This window comes from Lygodium microphyllum, chromosome 25, assembly GCF_053477565.2.
Source record: "Lygodium microphyllum isolate KBCC chromosome 25, Lygodium_microphyllum_v1.1.10, whole genome shotgun sequence".
NCBI classification, from domain to species: Eukaryota; Viridiplantae; Streptophyta; class Polypodiopsida; order Schizaeales; family Lygodiaceae; genus Lygodium; species Lygodium microphyllum.
The window spans coordinates 134,064,751-134,082,392 of NC_141159.1; the positions used below are offsets into that span (position 1 = coordinate 134,064,751).

Consider the following 17,642-nt stretch of genomic DNA (forward strand, 5'->3'; position numbering starts at 1 on the left):
TTGTGAAAGAAGAAGAAGACCATGGACCAAAAGAAGAAGATGAAGATGAAGATGAAGACCACTAGGATCGGAAGGACAAACCTCACCAGTCCTTCTACTCTCATTACTCTGATAAACTGTTCTAAAAGCTTTGTATTTCCTAGCCCTAATGCTTCTTGCCATAAGCTTTGAAAACTCCTCATGTAACTTGGCATTACAGTCCCTGTACACTTTATGAGGCCCATGTTACAGCCTCTGGATGTCCATCATGTTTTGGTGCCCACACTTAGCCTTTTCTGCGACAGCCTCTGGTGTCTACCATGTTTGTGGTGTGCCCACACTTACTTAGTGCCTTTCTGGTTGTGATTGAGGAGGGGTGTTGAGATTCAGACAATCACACCCACTGACAGCCTCTTTGTATGGAGCTTCAGGGCCAAGGATATGCAGGCTTACCTATCCCATATGCACAGTGGTGCCTACTACAGTTTACTACTTTCCTATAAAGCATTGCTTCCTTTTCAAAATGCAATGATATTACTCTTTTCTTTCTAGTAAAGTGTATGTGTCATTGTCCACACACAAGATTGTGTTTATGAGTTCAAGTCTCAATCTTGAAACCTAATTCACTTGTGTGACAATCAGTGTCTAAGTCTATGTCTACATGAGTCTCCTTCCAGTCTTTGAACCACCATAGCCATGCTCTAGATCCATGTATTCTCACAGACATGTGGAGCTTGTAGAAGCTCATTTACCAGTTCGCTAGTCCCTGTTTTGATAGGATAGCCATAGCCAAACTTCACCAAGCTTAAAAATCTCATCATTTTCTCTCTTCTGCCACTGGAACAACCCACTGCCACTCAGACCTGAAGGTCCCAACATCAAATCAAGAAGGGAAATATCTAAATTTGAAAGAACTTGAAGGATTTTTGCAGGTTTGAAAGACTCAGGGAAGAAACATAGTGTCTATTGACACTCATTTTTAGTGATCTAAACACTTGTGTCTCTTGACACATCTCAACCAACTCTTCTGTTGCTTAAATTTGATAAGGCTGAAGTTGATTTGCTACTGCTGGTCTATCAAGTCGAACATGGGCAAAGATTCTCCAACTGCCCGTTTCAAAGGAGTTGGGTTTCATACCTGGTAGACATGCATCAAACTGATCCTGATGAAGAAGGGCCTTTGGGCCATTACCACTGGAAAAGAAAAGAAGCCTCGTGATGCAGATCTTACTATCACTTGGCAAAAGAACGATGATAAGGCTCAGGCCATTATCAAACTAGAGCTAGATGATAGCTATATACACCATCTGGATAACTCTGAGACTTCACGAGATATGCATTATATGTTGGCAACATGTACAAAGGCAAGAAGGATCAGCTCTTCTGTGATTTCTGTAGAAGGACCGGACACACCGAGAAGTTTTGCCACGCCAGAAAGAGGTCCCAAAAGGCCTATCTAGTTGCAGTCAAAGAAGAAGAAGAAAACGAAGAAAAGAAAGAAGAAGAAGAAGACCACCAGGAGAAGGACAAACCTCATCAGTCCTTCTATTCAGACAGACTTTTTTAGCTGTGTATTTCCCAGCCCTAATGCCTCAGACATAAACTTGTAAACTCCTCTGTTATCCTTATACTACAGCCTCTGTACACTTTGTGAGGCCCCTGCTATAGCCTCTGGATGTCCATCATGTTTGTGGTACCCACACTTAGCATTTTCTGCGACAGCCTTTGGTGTTTTGCCATGTTTATGGTGTGCCCACACTTTGCAGGTGTTGCTTTCACTAAAGCCTCTACACACTTTGTACTTTTGGTTGTGATTGAGGAGGAGTGTTGAGATATTTGCAATCACACCTACTTCAGTCCCTTTGTGAGGAGCAGTGAGGGCTCAGGACCAAAATCCCATATGCACAGTAGGAGAAAGTACCACCACTCAAATCCTATAAAGCATTGTACTTGCACTCTTTTTCTAATGCAATGATAGTACTCTTTTCTTTCCAGTAAAGTGTCATGTCACTGTCAATACACAAGATTGTGTTTATGAGTCCAAGTCTCAATCTTGGAACCTAATTCACTTGTGTTACAATTTGTCCTAGTTAGGGTCAATGTCTTCATGAGTTTCTTTTTCCTCTTTCAACCTCCATAGCTTCCACATCTGCCATGGTCTAGATCCCCATATTTCACACTACCATAGTGGAAGACCCTACAATGATATCGTTTCAATCTCCAACCATTCACTTAGGTTTTATGCATCTTGCCTAAGATATCCTATAACTAATAGCTACCATTGGAGTACCTCTCTATTACAACAAAAGGTTCTTCCCATTTGGCTTTAAACTTACCATCCTTTCTATTATAAAACTTGTTATCATACTTAAGCGCACCAAAGACCCTTTCATAATCTCCTTGTTTGAGAGCTTGTCATTGAACTTATTTCGTCTTTTTCCTGCTTGAATAGCATTATGTTGGGCCAATTGCAATCTTTCAAGGTTTAGAATGTATTGTCTAATCTTCTCCTCAGGTTCAAGATTGTTTCTCTCTAGTAGTTGCAAGCAAGCTAGATCTATCTCAATGGGCAATAGTTCCTCTTGGCCATATACCAAATAAAATAGAGTGAATTTCAAAGATGTCTTGAATGAGGTGCGGTAGGCCCATAAGGTTGCACTCAAATGTTTATCCCATGTCTTAGCCTTATCATAAATATGTTAAGTGATGATTTTACAAAGCATTCCATTAACCTTCTCTACTAGCCTATTGCATTGGGGATAATAAGAAGTAGAATACCTATGTTTGATACCTTGTCAACAATCACATGGTGAGGAGACTTGCTTGAGCTACTATGCCAAACACATACCATACACAAAAGAGGAAGCTCACTCAATGACACAAGAATAGAGATGGAGGCAAAAAACATTTTCTTGTTGGTTTTCTCTTCTTCTTTCACACACAATACAATATACACACAGTATAGATAAGATATAATGTAAAGAAAAGTCGCCTACTAAGCCAAACAATACATAACTAACTATACTAATTGATTGGTGCTATACATATACCAGTCGTAGGTAGATGTAATAACCTAAATATAATAAGTGATAAGTCAGTGGCCATGTGAGGATTATAATGGCCACCAATGTGCTAAGTGTAGACATGCAGTCCCATCTAGCTAGGCGGTCCATAATCAATGTCTGCACATGTTGAGCTTGCCATCTTACCACTCCCCCTCAAGCTTAACTATATCTCTGCAACTCTAAGTAATCTTTAAAACTTTCCAAGCTTCTCTGCACCCAATGCCTTTGTGAAAATGTCAACTATCAGATCCTATGTGCTAATATATACCAAGTCAACCTCTCTTTTAAGTACCTTCTCTCTCACAAAGTGACAGTGGACCTCAATGTATTTTTTCCTAGTATGGAACATTGGGTTCCTAGCTAGCTATATGCTACCCACATTGTCACATTGAATAACAATTGAACCATTTTCTTGCACATCCAAATCACCCAATAAGTTTTGCAACCATACCACCTCACATGTTGCCATAACAGCACCTCTATACTCAGCCTCTGTACTCAATAAAGTAATTATAGGTTGCTTTTTGCTACTCCGTGTAACTATTGCACTACCAAGGAAAAACATGAATCCACTAGTAGATATTTTGTCTGACAAGCTACCAACCCAATCTGCATTTGTGTATCCAAACATCTGTACATCCTTACCTATCTCATAAAAAAGTCCATAATATAAAGTGGACTTTACATACCTCAATATGCATCTAAATACATCCAAATGAGGCTTTCTAGGGATTTATATAAACTGATTGACAAGATCAATAGCATGGCTCAAGCCCTGCCCATCTAATAGTCATGTAAACTAGACTCCGTACTATCCTCTTGAACATAGTAGAGTCTTTTATCTCATCTCCAACTTCAACACTCAACTTCACATTTTACTCCAATGGTATTGAAAGAGGCTTACATGCTGCCATACCATACTTGGATAACATATCCAAGTCATACTGCCTTTGGGATAACCTTATACCATCATCACATCTGATCACCTCAATACCAATAAATTATCTTAGCTCACCCAAATCCTTCATCTCAAACTTCTTCAAAAAGTGCTTAAATTCAGCAATCCCATTGTTATTGTCAACTATAATAATTGAGAGCGATATTTTAAGTTGGAAAAGGAGCTAAAGACATACCAAAATATGTCATTTTAAAGTGAAAATGGAAGCTCACTAAAAGTGGAAGATGTAGATCCGATAATTTCCAATGGCCATGGAAGACGGAAATTCAAAGGACTTCAAAAGACATATCTTTGCAGTGGTTGCAAATTTTTCATAATTTTTTCAAGTGCCATGGAAGATGGGGACAAGTTCCCGATAGCTCATGACTTCAAGATGGACACAAAATTCTTCTGAAAGCAAAATCAGATACCGAATGTGGGAGGAATTGGATGGACTTTGGGGGGATCAAATAGTGGCCAAGATTTAAAAGGGCATGGCCCTAGCCCTAAAATCTCATGATTATGAGGAGGGGGGCCATTTTTTTTCAAGTGAGATCAAGGAAGAGGGTGCCATCACCATGCCATCATGATTCATGGAGAGAGGGAGTTTGGGGTTAAAGAACAACCCATAGATCCAATCATGTAGGCCTACTTCTCCATTTTTTTACTCTCCATCACCTGTCTTTGTGCAAGGAATGGATGCTTGGTTGTAGAGATGCAAATTCAATCTATCTCTCTCCTGCACCAAGAGACCATTCTTGCGGGCAATAGAAAGAGAAGAATGGAATGAAGAATACCGGATTGATGCAAGATTGAGAGGATACTGAGAAGTATTATCAAGAACTTTGTGGAGATTGTTGGCAAGTCTGATGGATGCTCATGCATTCAATTTTTGTGACCCGAAACATGCAATTTAGCGGTATGTCTATTTTATGAAGAAAATTTCCTTGTTTTTGACATTTTATGGTCCAAATGAAGTGCATATTGGATTAAAACTTATACAAACCTTTTTTTTATATGTCCTTGAGGGTTGTGCGTGATAGAAGCTAGTCTTCGTCATCCGAGTGAGATGGGGAAGGAGGCTTAATAAATTTGTTAAGGAATTGGCGGCTTTGGAGATACCCCTTAAGGTCTAGGTGGACTTGAAGGGTGGTGGTGGAGAGGAATGGATGATTGTAGCGGGTGAAGCGGCTATTATTCATGTCCTCTAGAAGAGCTAAGAAAAATGAGGGTAGTAGAGCAGCTCGCATCATTAGTCGAGCCATCATGGGACTATCTAAAGCATTGGGATCAAAATGGAGGACTAGGAGGCCGCGCTCTTGGGGAGTGGGCTCTTGCCTAAGGAGTATTCTAAGTAATCTAAGGTAATTACAGGCGGTAATAAAGGCAAGGTCAAGGAATGAAGAGAAATTATTTTTTATGAAGTGGATTAGGGTATCATACAAATTTTCTAATGTGAAAACGAGGGCATCTTCATATGTAGTACAATGTGGATTATAAATTATTAGGAAGTCATAGCGGCATGGACAGTGGAGTCAAAATCCACTCCCATCCTTTAAGGATATGGCATGAAAGTTGGGTCATTCCACTCGAAGGGTTGAGTTTTGCAGAAGGCCATCCGAGTGTCCATGTTGGCGTCAGAGATCCTCCTTCTCCATGTAGGTTGGCATTCATAACCAAGCACAAACCTTGGCACCTCAAAAACTTTGTATTGCCAAAAGTTTGCATCTTCAATGCCCCATAGTGTGGGGTTCTACTCTCTCTCCTTCAATCACTTCTTGTCAAGCCTACCTCCGATATTAATCACCTCCTCCATCACCTTTATGGGAAAAACTCTATGCAGGGTGGTGGGGAATTGGAAATTAAATTTGAACGGGTTCCTAGCCATTTCTTGCCTCTCTCAGATTACAAGGTCGGTGTGGAAGCTTGCTGGGGAATCGTCCTCACATGGTGGGATAGGTGCCGAGGGTGCCCTTACTCCTCTAGCATTCCATTTTCTTCTTGTTTCCTCCACCATTTGTTTTCTTCTTTCTCTCAGCGTCGCCTTTCTTTCTGCAGATGTATTTGTGTATCACTGCTCATCAGGCCATGGGGAAGGAGGCAGTGGGACAAGCTCTTCCTCGTGCAGCCCCATTTCAAAGACCATGTCCACCTCCTCCTCTTATCTTGGCTCCCATTGTTCTCCTTCAGTGAATCCAAGCGTGTCCACTTCTTGTGGGGTTAAGCCTGCCAACAAGAGATAGTGACGTTGCTCTTCCACGCTAGGGCCAACTCCCATAGGTTGTGGCAACATCTACAAGCTTGCCCTCAATGCTCTACATGCAATTCCTAGCTTCTTTTTAATGGTGTCCACATTCTCTTCTTCCTCTATCTGAGGGGCGTCCAGCAAGGAGTTGAGAAAGGTGCATTGTTGGGTTTCAAAGGTCACTTGGGCAGCCTCTGCTTTGCTCTCAGCTAGTACTTTGTCACTCTCTACCTGAGCCAGATGACATGCTAAGGTTTTGACTCTCTTCTCACTAAGGTTTACCCAACCTTCAGCTCTATTCTTCAATTCTTCACGGCCTTCCCCTTGCCTCCGAGAGCCAATACCATGAGCCTCTGTTCTTGGTCTTCAATTTCTCTTTTGAGTTATCAAGAAAGGGTAAGGTCAACTGAGGAATATACTCCCTCAAAACTTTATGCATAGCATTCATCATATGCGCCACTGAATTGGTTGCCCCCTGTGGAAGCGTACACATCCTAACCAACCCAAGTGGTGCCTTCATGGTAGTGATATCCCAGCTTTCTAATGCAAGTTGGAACTGATCATATCTTGAATATAAATCTCCCAATGAGTAAATTGCCTTGCCTGCAAATGCTTCTACAAATTCATCCACTATCGGGCTTGATCCAACATTCCTTATGGTGACTTTATTAACTGGTTGCAAATCCTGTATAAACCTCAAAGAACCATTCTTCTTTGGAATAGTACCACCGATTCAAATATGGAGCTGAAGAGGGCTCCAAAATCCGCATCCTAATCTTCTCGTTCAAAAGCTTCACCAACTTAGGCAAATATGCCCGAGGTACTAGAATAGGCTTTAAATTCCATGGCACATGAGATACTGTAAAGATCACCATAGATGCAACTATGGTCAGATCAACACATCCGATTTCATCTGGCTGAAATGCAAAGGCTTTCCCATGCCTTGCCAACATTTGCAAGAAACAAGCTCTTTCTGCAAGTAAAAAAAACTTATATCACCAATTTTCAGCTTTTGTAAAGTTTTAGGTGTAAATTTATGTCCCACTCCATGTGGATCCCATAAACTAGGCTGTTGAGTCACTTTTTTAGCCAACCCATCACTTTCAGGTGATAAAGGCAAAACCACAGGCTTAACCTTCTTTGCAACTATTATGTACTTTGTATCCACCCTTGCTTCAGCCTTGTTTTGCAGCCCATAACATTCACGCTTAGCAAACTCTTGAATGACTTCATACATTTCTAAAGTGTCAACATAAATAACCTCTTTTTCTGCCATGCTTTCAGTATTAATTGCTGCAGAAATTTCAGCCACTGTATCAACATCAATTAGCTCTGAAAACAACCCTAATACCTTCATTTGCAACCATCAAACCATATGTCTTCAGCTTTTTTTCAGCCCATCCTACATATTTCTTTTCAGCCCTGCACATGGCTGAAACATTCTTAAAACTGCCAAGACTACATGCTGTCCATTCCTGCAATCCAGACACAAACAAAATTTTCCCCTTTCTCGAAGGCATAATTATCTTCCTAGAGGCACTACCATAGCCTCCCCTTACAGCAGTGCTATCTAAAAACCCTTAATCTCTCGTACATTAGGTGGCATGGGATTATCCCATAGCTTATCCCGATTGCGGCGATGATTCACACAAACAGTGAGAAACCATATTGCCTTTGTATTATCTTTAGTCCGAACCTGAGCATATGAAGAACCATCATGCAAGGCTTTTGTTTCTAGCCTTCATTCTGAAACATAGGGCTTCCCCAAAATCACTAGATAACTACATGAATCTTGCACAAAAAAATGATATTCATCCCTAACATCTCCAATAGTCATGGGTACATTCGGACAAGCTGCATAAAGATCCCCTGATGAATTGTTTGCCGCCCGCATGCGCCATCCTGGATCTACATCAATTGGCCAACCTCCATTCTCATACAAACTGTATGCCATAACATTGATTTTAGAACCATGATCCAAGAGAGCTATGCAAGGCGTCTCTCTTTCTCCCACTTTAACAATTGTCTCTGTTGTAGCACGAGCCCAATGTGTTCATGAATAATGACTGTTTGGAATAAAATGAGCATCTTCTTCTTCATGTGCTTGTTGATCGACATCCCTATTATACATAGCCTTTTCTCTATGCTTAATGCTGCCCATAATACCATTTTCGGCCACAAGCTTGCTGTCTATACTTCCATCTAACCCATTTTCAGCATCAGCCTGTTTTGAAATAACATTACATCATCATATTCCCTCTGAAGATGTTTCTCTATGTCTTTGTCAACCTGCATCAATGCTTGCAAAACTTCACCATCAAACTATCTTTTTCGTTTCAGCATATCAATGATTACATCATGAAATTCATGCTTTGCGATTCCAAGAACTTCACCAAGTGTGAATTCCACACTACTGCCAAGTATGCGATCTTCCAAGACTTTTTTAAGATTTGTGGTAGTCTCAAGATCTGATTGTAACCTGTAACCAGGCTGCTTGCCCCTTCTCTTCCCTTCTTGTTTCTTCTCTTGAGATACATCATCCATAACATGGTCATGTATGGCTTTTTCAGTCTCTTTGTGTTGCTCCATTTTACTTTCATGTTATGCGTTTAGATGGGCTTGAAGAGGAAGGACCAGCAGTGTCCTCATCTCTTCTTCTCTTTTCTTTCACAAGAGCTTCTTGATTATGAACCTCAACCAAATAAGCATAGGCTGAAAATGAGTCCACTGGTGCACTCCATCCTATTCTCCCTCGTATACTCTGACTTGCATCAGTCAATTCAGACTTTGTTGTTTTGCCCTTTTCCATGCAATCTAATGCTTGCATCCAAACACGAGATTTTGCTTTAGCCATGCTTCCTTTATGAGCTTCATCAGTCCTTTCAATTCTCAACCCATATGTGGCTGCATCTATGGCAGCAAATGTTGTCCTTGCAGCCATATCTTCCAACTTCTTTTGCATACCACCATTTCCAAAATTCGGCTCTATTGGAAGACCAGTTTCTGTTGCATGTATTTTTCTTCCAAAAGATTAACATTTTTGCTTCTGCTTCACGGTAAGCTGTACAATCTCGCTTTTCATGTTGTAAACTGTCACACCAAATGCATCTCCTCTTGTATCCTTCTTTGTACAGTCTTTGGGCTATTGTCCAAGCCTTCTCTTCTACCTTAACATCCAACTTTTTGACCTTTGCATAGATCTCTATCAAATTCAGTCTCAAATCACACATGCCTTTGATTAATTCATCCACAGCATCACCTTTAAGAGCTAGACCAACAGGTGTAGCCGATTGTTCCGTCATAGCTACAGGCGCCTTAGCTGCAATTTCAGCCCCCTTCTGAGCACTTGCACTTGTGGTGCATGTACCCCATCTTAATTTCATCCACTCTCTCTTTACCAACATATGCATTGCTTCAGTTACATTATTAGCCCAATCTGATTTTTGCCTTATTTTAGAAGAGGCATCTTCTAAACGATCAGTCAGCTTCTCCTACAAGATAGGATCTCCAGCCTTCAAAAACAAATCAATTTTCTGACTCTCCAATGATTGCTTCTCATCAGCATTCAATTGCACATACCGACTTTCAAATTCACGAAGCAAAGCTATAGCAGCCAACCCTTTATTGGGCTTTTAAATCCAATCTATAAATGTCTTTTTAGTTACCAATCCTACATCTTCCAAGAAAAACTCTTCTCTCAAAGCTTTCTTAAAAGCTGCCCAATCAGCATCTCTTCAATGTAACTCATCAATTCGATCATACAAAGCATGCATGGCCAAACGGGAGAAATACCAACTCCATGCATACTGCAGTACCCCATGAAACAACATATTTTCTTCATACATCCGGATGAAAGGCCGAAACATTTTGATCTTTAAACTGCTTTAATTCTTGTCGCACTGCCTACAATGCATTCACGGCTAAGGAATCAATTCTTTCTGCTTCCTACCAAGTTTGCATATGTTGTTGTAACAACAACTGCTCTACTATTGTTGTTGCTGCAACAAAGCAATCATTTGTTGCAAAGCATCACTACCACTTGAAGCTATAGAATCTCCCATCTTTACACACCTCTGCTACCGACTTTCACGTCAAGTTCACCACTATCGGAGCGTTTGCGGTCGAAAGTCTACCGCGAGGGTGAGAGACATCAGGGTGAAGGGAGATTCAAGGAGTGGAGTAGACGAAAGAGAAGGGGTTGAAAGAAAGAGAAGATATGAAAGAATACTCACAAAAAGAAATTCCAATTTCCACAACTACTTATGATTCCTAGAGACCATGTCCTTCAAATTCACATGGATTGGGTGCACCATCTTGTCTAACACACCATTGGTGCCTCCCCCATGACCCTCTCCAAGTAACCTCTTCCGTATCATCAATAATTCTTCCCACCACCATCAACTATTGACATTCATTGATTCACCAATTATGTGATTATGACGAACCAAAGGAACTCTCTTTTAACTAAGCAATACCAAAGTACATGCACTCACTCACATATTATTTGCACAACAACCAATATACCATTTTAGTCCTCACATGTGGGACAATACTCTAGGCTCTCTTGGAGTCTGACCCATGTCCCAACCCAACACTAAAAATCATGCGCACGAAAAAGAACATGAGCACTTTCCCCTAGGGAGAAAATGCATGAGAGGTTTTCCATTGCAACTACAAAAGATTGCATGGACCTTCGCACCATCACCTCCTTCAGTACTAACTGTGACTTCTTTATAGTCTTCAAACCAATCCTCATGTTATTCAACAATAATCCACTATTGGAAGTCACCATGCAAGGATATAAAGAATGTCATAATCCTCAACAACTTTTTCACATACCACCACTCCAACCACAAGTTACCAAGTATCAAGAAGCATTCCTCATCAAAAAGCACCACCACTTGTTATAGGAAAATACTCTTAAGGTCCATGGCATCCATGACTTTAGTGCAAGCTAGAGCGTGCCACTATGACCAATGAATGCTATGGGACTCCCACTCATCTAGGAAGGGGATAATGTTAGCCATGAAAAGCAACAGAATGAAAATCAAGTAGGAGCACAATATGTTGGCATTAATTAGGATATATCATATTTCTTAGATTCTGCCACAACAATTTAGAAATCATTGCCTACAATATGCAATGCAACAGCCGCACTATTAATTTAAAATTAGATCATAGAGTGGTTGCACTTTTGTCTTGTAATATAAATTCAAGAGTTAGACTCACTCACATGCAAATTGTATTAATATTGGTAGACTCCCAAGGATAACTCTCAAATCACTCCCATATAAATGGTATTAATATTGGTAGACTCCTAAGGTTAGGGCAAAGAACATCAATTCAATTTCATCTCAGATGGCTCATGGACCTTAGAAAAGCATGCAAATAGGGATGACTAGTCATGGACCATGGAAAATGGTAGAATGCCCAAGAGGGTGTGAAGCCCTAGAACCTGTGCATAGAAAAGAACTAATGGAAAAAACTTTTTATGTGTGTGCAAACTTTGGGACTCTTTGTTCCTGCTTTTCTTTTTCATGTTTATGTGAGAGTGAATGTGAGGGAGAGAGTGAGTGTGAGCATAAGGGACTTTGCTAAGAGAAGCTCATGACATTCGAATTTCTTCATATCCATCCCTTCATGGTGAGAGAAGTGACGTTGAGGAGGTGTGTGTGTGTGTGTGTGTGTGTGTGTGTGTGTGTGTGTGTGTGTGTGTGTGTGTGTGTGTGTGTGTGTGTGTGTGTGTGTGTGTGTGTGTGTGTGTGTGTGTGTGTGTGTGTGTGTGTGTGTGTGTGTGTGTGTGTGTGTGTGTGTGTGTGTGTGTGTGAAGTTGAGTTGAGAGTGAGTGAGAAACATATCGCGAAGCTTTTCTTGCTCTACTTCTTCCCTTCTTTATCTTCTCCTTTCCATATTTCATTCCAAGGTGGAAGCGAGGGTGTGGATCAAACCAAGTATCATCATGTGGATGGTGGAGCAAGCAACAAGCCTTGGAATACAACTACCAACATGAAGAGGTGAGTTCTTGTTCACTATAACTCCATTATAGGTTTGCATTTATCATTTCATGAATGGAATGGTAGATGGTGAATCAATGTTGAGAGGAGTGCTTGTCATGGTTATGTGACAGATATCCATATGATGGTAATGAGTTGAGGCTCCTAAAACAATAAAAACCTATCCTAATTCCTACATGTTGCACTCATGTAGCACAACACCTCTTCTCCTCTTTCCTAATACACTCTTTATATTGCTCTCCATTTAAGTGTGCAAGTAATACACACTCAAATTTCACATATTTCTTCTAATTAGTCTACAATGAATAGATCAATTAATCACTTAGTTCGAGTTTATAAAATAATGCTAAAACCAAATGGCACGATCAAACAAGGTTGTCATATAGTTCTTAATAAAGACTAGACTAGGTTTCCATGTGTATTGCATACTCAACTCCCTTAAGTTCAACTTTCGGTAGACTTTTGTTTTTCAGAATCAATCCATTGAGATTGTTACTAGTATGATAAAGGTGAACATACCATTCCTAGGACCACACCTCTATATAACTTCCAAGTATTTTTGTTGATTCATTGTCTTTAGGTGAAGATCCCTTCTATTTTGCTAGTCAAGCAATCTCTCATTTTACTCGTGCCCATTTGAAGGTTATCATGGAAATCCACTCTAGATTTTTCCATTTCATCATCCAAATTACAAGCTTTTGAAAGGGTTTCCTTATCTAATATTCATCATGTTTCTAGTAGGTAGCACAATCTTGATAACAACAGCCCCAAGCTGGCACCATGTTTTCTCATGCCATGCATCAAAAACGTTAAATAGATCTATAAATTGTATATTCACATCTTTGGTTGAAAAGCAAACATTCAAAAGATATATCCATATCTTAGAGATAGTTGACAATCTATATCCACCTTTGGTGAGGCCATGGAAGCACTTAGGGATCACCAAACCAAACACATAGATCTCTTTTCTTGAGATGACACACACCTCCATGACCACAAAGAGGGGATGCCCACCCTCTAAATATCAACCAAGAGTGCAATAAAGAGCCACATTCACACTATTCCTTTTTTAAGCATAAGTGATAGGCCTAGGAGTTGAATAAATGGAATTTGATTGCATTGGACCCTCCTTAATAGCATTGCAAATGACAACCAACCATCACATTCGAGTGGACAAGACAGCCTTACCAAGCACAACCAACTTTAACGTTCAAGTGGATAAGCATGCACTTCCACAAACATGCCATGTAAATAATAGATTTGTACATGTCATGTGTACAAGGCATATTTAGTGGGCAACTAGTTCGACAAACTAGGAGAGCCATTTGTTGTACTTGACAACACAGTTCTTTATTAAAGAAAACATAATGTTGGCCAACCCAGCCACATTTGTCGCTCTACTTTTGGCTATCTATAGCCTATATTTTCACACTTATAATCACTTTACATCCATGAAGAGGGACTATGAGAAATGTTGCTAGCCATTTGAGGGTTGTGTACACTATAGCATTGTACATTTTCCTCATGCTTTCTTTAATGGATTCCATTATGTGTTCATGATTTTCTTCAAGTTCTTTGTTCTCCTCTTTCACTATTCAATTGTTTGTGTTGCTTGCTTATGTTTTCTACTTCCACATCCATTGTGCACTCTCACATGGTATCAAATGCCTAGTTTACCTAGATACTAAGTACTTTTGGTTTGTGTTTTCCTCTTTGCAAGTCTATTCACAACCTTTTTTTTTGGGTGGTTGTTTCCTTATGTCTCTTAGCACTCTCTAATTATTCCTTCATTAGGTACCTTGTTCTCACCCTATGTAACCTTGTGCTTCTTATGCTTGAGAGGATCATTTGTGTTGCTTAAATGTTCATAACCTAAACTCTATTCACTTTGGTCTCATTCTCCATTGTACATGTGCATTTTGTGTGTTCTTGAACTGTGAATTATGAATTATTAAACCTTGTGTTTATCTCAAGACCATTTACCACATAATTGCTCCAAGAATCTATGCATGTTCTTCATTTCTATCTTTTTTTTTTTTACCAAAGTGCATATGCTCTAGCATCCTATGTATCACACTTGAAGTGTTATTATAAAAGTCCATGCAAAGTGATGTATTGGCTCTTGATTAACTCCTTGAGCTCATGATTGAATCCTCTTACCTTCCAATTTTGAAAAAGAGAATTTTCAAGAGAATGTCCTACTATAGGATTCTAATGATGCTTTGCCATATTTGGCACTTATTCAATGCATCTAGGAAGTCCTACTAGCAATTACCTCCTACCATCTCTAGACTTGGGCCAAGCTCTAACACATGTATGAGATTCCATTTGACATCCAAGTTGTTACTCTCCAATCCATTTTCTTCAAGGTGGGTGAATCAATGCAAGATATTCATTCACCAATGGTAATGCTTGAAACACATGAAGTGCTCTTCTTGAAGCACATTGGCAACTACTCTCTACAAAGTCCCTTCCAAGGATGGCAATGTTGCGAGTGCCTCGATGGCTCAAACCTCACCTAGGTATGTCAATTGTCCCCTCTCGAGTTAAAGAGAAGACTTTCATCTCATACCAAAAAATTTTATACCATAGCCCTTATAACTAGAGAGATGGGAGACAAGAAGCGAAAGTGTTACTTTTGCAAAAGCTAGCAACTTTGTAAAGCAAGGCGATGGCAAAGGACAAGGATAACTCAAATTCTTCCAAATCCAACCCTAACTCCAATTATGATCAAGCAACCAAACTTGATACCACCACATAGAATCTTATCTTCTAACCCTAGCGATTCTTCTTCATCCATCTCCGACTCCAATGTTGGTGTAGTAGCCAAAGTTGATGTCATCATGGAATGTGTCTTCTAATCGTAGTGTTCCTGAGCCAAAGGGATTGCAAGAGGATAGAGCCTCACAAATATTCAAGGCCATGATGGTATTGTTCCACACAATGAGCTAGCTTTGCTACTAGTTGGTTCTCTCATGGGGGATTTTGGCAACATGGTTGAAGGTGGATAATCCATAGTCATGATGTATTTCTACGAGGTTGCTTGTGACAAAAAAGAGATCTAGTTATATCTACTTTCTATAATTGACATCAATATCAGTGTCTTTTTGTGCACCCCTCTAGCATTGGCTTGATCACCCAAGACTAGGATATCCATAGTACGTTCTATTGTTAGTGTTGTATTTTCTATGATCTAGTCATCTTTTTATTGTAATGGTCATCCATGATCTAAGAGAATGTGTTCATGGGTATTAGGCATATACTGTAAATGACTACTTGGGCATGTTGACCAAACCATATGCTACAATGTATGAGACATTTGTTGATGTTGACCAATTTGATCACCAGTTATCTTATGTTGGCCGATCTTACCACATTTATCTCATTGCTCTTGTTTATTTATAGACTACATATACCCCACACTTATCTTGCATCCATGGAGAGACTATGAGCATCATTGCCAATGATCTAAGGATTATGCGCATGTTGGTATTGTACTCTGGGGATTGTCATCTATTTCATTTGCAGACACTCTCACAAACTTCAAATGTTGACCCTTTTTTAAAAATACGCTAGATTTATACAAGGATTGACACCCATGCTATGGACTTGAGTGAAAGTAACGTATATCGTGTTCTTATACATGCACACCCCCTGGTGTCTTTGAAGAATTTAGATGAACAGCTTAAAATTATCGCTCTTGATAAGGCATTACAAATTAGCACAAATATTCTTCATAAAAAGTTTAACACACATACCCAACCCAATACCATAAGAAGAGACCATGAGTTCACTCTCACAACATGGCCTAAGCCCCTACTGACTCAGCTCAAAATATGTTGTCGTGTTAATAAGTAGACATTGTTTTGAAGACATTTGCAACCCTCCCATCAATTCAAAAAGATACAGGAGATGTTGACTTAAGGAATGTAACTAAAAACAAGATATATAATCCCACAAGCCTCATATAAAGAAACTCCAACAATACCTGAATCTTAAGAACAATATCACGCTTCAGTTGAAAACATTAATGATTATACAGAACCACGAGTTTGAGTACTGATCCACAGACAATAGGTAACATCATACCTGAGTACACTTAAACAGCTCAGTTAATACCTAAGCTGGTTAGCTATTGTTCTACAAGCTGTAATTAAGACACTAAACCATGTGCAAAAACCTACACACCAATAAAACAGCTTGATATAGGTACAGGGTAAATTTGCAGTTGCAATTTAGTAGCAGCATCTCTGGAAATGCCATATAGCAGGCAATCACTAATTCCGAGCATTTTAGTGAAGCAGAAGTATGTCAAAGTGAAAGTAGATGCACACAAAGGATGCTTTTTTAAAAACAAAACAATGCCAAGTGATAAGGCCATGAGTTTGAATTTGAAAGCTAGCATGTCAAATTGGTTGATTCAACCAAAATGGCAACTGAAAAGCCACTGTTTTTTACTAGTTGATATACTCTACTATGGACATTCAATAGCCTTGTAAAAGACTTGGGATGCTTGAAACTGCATGCTACTATCTGTTGTATGCACTAACTTTCAGAGGAATTGACTGCCACACCACCAATGGTTCTGTTTGCCATAGTTCTGCCACAATAAGCAGCCCTTTTCTAGCTCTCAGATTTACCTTGGGCAGAGGTGGCATTACCCTGCCACCATATGTTGCCAAGAAGTCCTTTGTGATTACAATTAAGGAGAATGTAGGAAAACTTTACAACCAGAGATTATGAATTGCAGTTATTCAATGTGGTTTACATACAGATTACAGATATAATACAGAAACCACTAACTACATGTACAGAAGGATTCACATGCCAGGGATGCAAGGAGTACAAATTCACCTGCAGAAATATTTCAGTCATCAGAAAAGAAATACGTAACAAAGTTTTAATCATTGTAAGCTATTAGTTGTGGCAGTATACCTCAGAAAGACAGCTTGACGATTGAATCGTCAGCTTTGTGTGCATTCTAAAGCAGGACCCATACCACGCTCAGCCGGTACCCTAAATCGCTGAAGTATCTCTACAGGACTGAAAGCACAACAGGAAGAAAACAAAAGAAATAGCATCAGAGCATGCCTTTGAAGATCTTTGAGAACCTCAAATGCTTAACAAGTATGCCAAGTCATTTGATCCTAAAAACCCAGCTACTGCTAAGTTAAAGAAGCCTGAGATGTGTTTGAACTATATGAGCATTGATTAATGCATGTGCATGCAAGCATGGAGAGGCGCATTATGTATGTAGAATCCAACTAAATTCAGTAAAGATTCAGAACATTATGTTGGCAAGCAGTAGGCCGTTTTTCAAGAAAAACTCTGGCTACCACAAACACCTTTTGTATTATCTTTGAAAGTCTTTCTTCCCACTTTAATATTGAACTTTTGAAATT

At 39.6% G+C, this 17,642-nt stretch overlaps 1 protein-coding gene across 3 annotated transcripts in view; it reads right to left on the bottom strand.

The window, feature by feature from the left end:
* Positions 1-16,258: 16,258 nt before the first annotated feature.
* Positions 16,259-17,642, bottom strand: part of ASG2 (transducin family protein / WD-40 repeat family protein) — a 96,038-nt gene continuing 94,654 nt past the window's right edge. For all 3 annotated transcript variants that reach the window (XR_015688605.1, XM_087666430.1, XM_087666429.1), the window contains 2 exons: positions 17,176-17,283; positions 16,259-17,094 (listed from right to left, as the gene is read on the bottom strand). Coding sequence is in view for 2 of the 3 variants with exons in the window: in XM_087666430.1 (XP_087522556.1) it covers positions 17,205-17,283 (79 nt within the window). In the remaining variant the exon portion in view is untranslated. The remainder of the gene's footprint in view (positions 17,095-17,175; positions 17,284-17,642) is intronic.